The sequence below is a fragment of the Salmo trutta genome, unplaced genomic scaffold (assembly GCF_901001165.1).
Source record: "Salmo trutta unplaced genomic scaffold, fSalTru1.1, whole genome shotgun sequence".
NCBI lineage: Eukaryota > Metazoa > Chordata > Actinopteri > Salmoniformes > Salmonidae > Salmo > Salmo trutta.
This window is the reverse complement of record NW_021823456.1, coordinates 285,580-288,079: the sequence shown is the minus strand read 5'-3', so window position 1 is coordinate 288,079 and position 2,500 is coordinate 285,580. Positions and strand designations below refer to the sequence as shown.

Below are 2,500 nucleotides of genomic sequence, written 5' to 3'. Positions count from 1 at the left end.
TGGAACCCCAAGCTGTCAATCAGATCATACACAGAAGGTGACACCACGGCAGGACAGACGCCACATAGGACTGTTGCTATGACTACCCACGCCCATCAGCTGTCTCCGTCAGCGTCTTCGTAGTGTCAGAGGATCGGTTACGTGACAGTGGCGCGTGCGTCAAGGTCCGGACCTTCCTATGACAACAGTCGGGATGTCACCGGAGAGCGGTATCCTCTGAACGTACTGAAGGCTATGGAGGAAGTGCTGCTAACATCATGTACATCTGTTTCCACACAGAAATACAGAGATGATCATCAGCCTGGCCATCATCAGAGTAGTTAAATAAAGATGATTTAACATGGAGGTGGTGGATCATCTGGACCCACTATTGAGGAAGTCGATTAAACATTCTATTGTTTCTACATCTACCTCCCCCACTCTCTGAACAAGCAACGTTTTAAATGTACTAAACATTCTATTGTTTCTACATCTACCTCCCCACTCTCTCAACAAGCAACGTTTGAAATGTACTAAACATTCTATTGTTTCTACATCTACCTCCCCCCTCTCTGAACAAGCAACGTTTGAAGTCTACTAAACATTCTATTGTTTCTACATCTACCTCCCCCCCTCTCTGAACAAGCAACGTTTGAAGTCTACTAAACATTCTATTGTTTCTACATCTACCGCCCCCACTCTCTCAACAAGCAACGGTTTGAAGTCGACTAAACATTCTATTGTTTCTACATCTACCTCCCCCCACGTCTCTCAACAAGCAACGTTTTAAATGTACTAAACATTCTATTGTTTCTACTCTAACCTCCCCCCTCTCACAACAAGCAACGTTTGAAATGTATTCTACCTTGTGGCTTTAAGTCTCTAGTGATTCTTAGTCAAGGGAATTTCTTTAATTTTTTAAACAAACTTGCTGAAGGACCCTATCATGTGGAATAGGTGGTTAGAGTTGGTTGGTCCCCATTGGTGGTGGGTGATATACAGGTATTAGACCACAGACTGATGGGTTATTATCTGGTTATGTTATATTTTGATCATCATTATCAATCCTAGAATAGCTGACATTAGCGATCTATCTAGTTAGCTACTTAGTTAGCTGGCTAACGTTAGCCTACCTCAATACAACTCGGATTGGCTTGGAAAAATGTCAAAAGAAGGCAAAACCTTTTGTAGTGAAACGCCATCATGAGATATAAAACACACCTGGCTTGATAAACAAGTTGATAAACAAGTAGGCTAATTCCCCAAACAAGCAGATACAACTAGCATAGTAAACTAGTAGGCTAATTCCCCAGCCAAGCAGATACAACTAGCATAGTAAACTAGTAGGCTAATTCCCCAGCCAAGCAGATACAACTAGCATTAAACTAGTAGGCTAATTCCCCAGCCAAGCAGATACAACTAGCATAGTAAACTAGTAGGCTAATTCCCCCCAAGCAGATACAACTAGTGTAGTAATCTAGTAGGCTAATTCCCCAAACAAGCAGACAACTAGTAGTAAACTAGTAGGCTAATTCCCCCAAGCAGATACAACTAGCATAGTAAACTAGTAGGCTAATTCCCCAGCCAAGCAGATACACTAGTTGTAATCTAGTAGGCTAATTCCCCAACAAGCAGATACAACTAGCATAGTAAACTAGTAGGCTAATTCCCCAGCCAAGCATATACAACTAGCATAGTAAACTAGTAGGCTAATTCCCCAGCCAAGCGATACACTAGCATAGTAAACTAGTAGGCTAATTCCCCAGCCAAGCAGATACAACTAGCATAGTAAACTAGTAGCTAATTCCCCAAACAAGCAGATACAACTAGCATAGTAAACTAGTAGGCTAATTCCCCAAACAAGCAGATACAACTAGCATAGTAAACTAGTAGGCTAATTCCCCACAAGCAGATACAACTAGCATAGTAAACTAGTAGGCTAATTCCCCACAAGCAGATACAACTAGCATAGTAACTAGTAGGCTAATTCCCCAACAAGCAGATACAACTAGCATAGTAAACTAGCAGGCTAATTCCCCAAACAAGCAGATACAACTAGTAGTCATTTTTTGTTGTGAAGTGAATAAGCAAAGGGCTTTGTCTTTTCTTTAGAACAAAATGCAATTTACCACTCTATGTAGTAAGATGTTATTGGAGTACAGTACTCTCTGTAGTAAGATGTTATTGGAGTACAGTACTCTCTGTAGTAAGATGTTATTGGGAGTACAGTACTCTCTGTAGTAGATGTTTTGGGGAGTACAGTACTCTCTGTAGAAATGTTATTGGGGAGTACAGTACTCTCTTAGGAAGATGTTATTGGGGAGTACAGTACTCTCTGTAGTAAGATGTTATTGGGGAGTACAGTACTCTCTGTAGGAAGATGTTTTGGAGTACAGTACTCTCTGTAGAAGATGTTATTGGGGAGTACAGTACTCTCTGTAGGAAGATGTTTTGGGGAGTACAGTACTCTCTGTAGTAAGATGTTATTGGAGTACAGTACTCTCTGTAGTAAGATGTTATT

At 41.0% G+C, this 2,500-nt stretch overlaps 1 protein-coding gene across 1 annotated transcript in view; it reads left to right on the top strand.

The window, feature by feature from the left end:
• Nucleotides 1-193: 193 nt before the first annotated feature.
• LOC115191033 (CCR4-NOT transcription complex subunit 4) overlaps nt 194-2,500 on the top strand; it is a 33,651-nt gene continuing 31,344 nt past the window's right edge. Inside the window, exon 1 of the mRNA XM_029749035.1 lies at nt 194-209. Coding sequence (XP_029604895.1) covers nt 194-209 — 16 coding nt within the window. The remainder of the gene's footprint in view (nt 210-2,500) is intronic.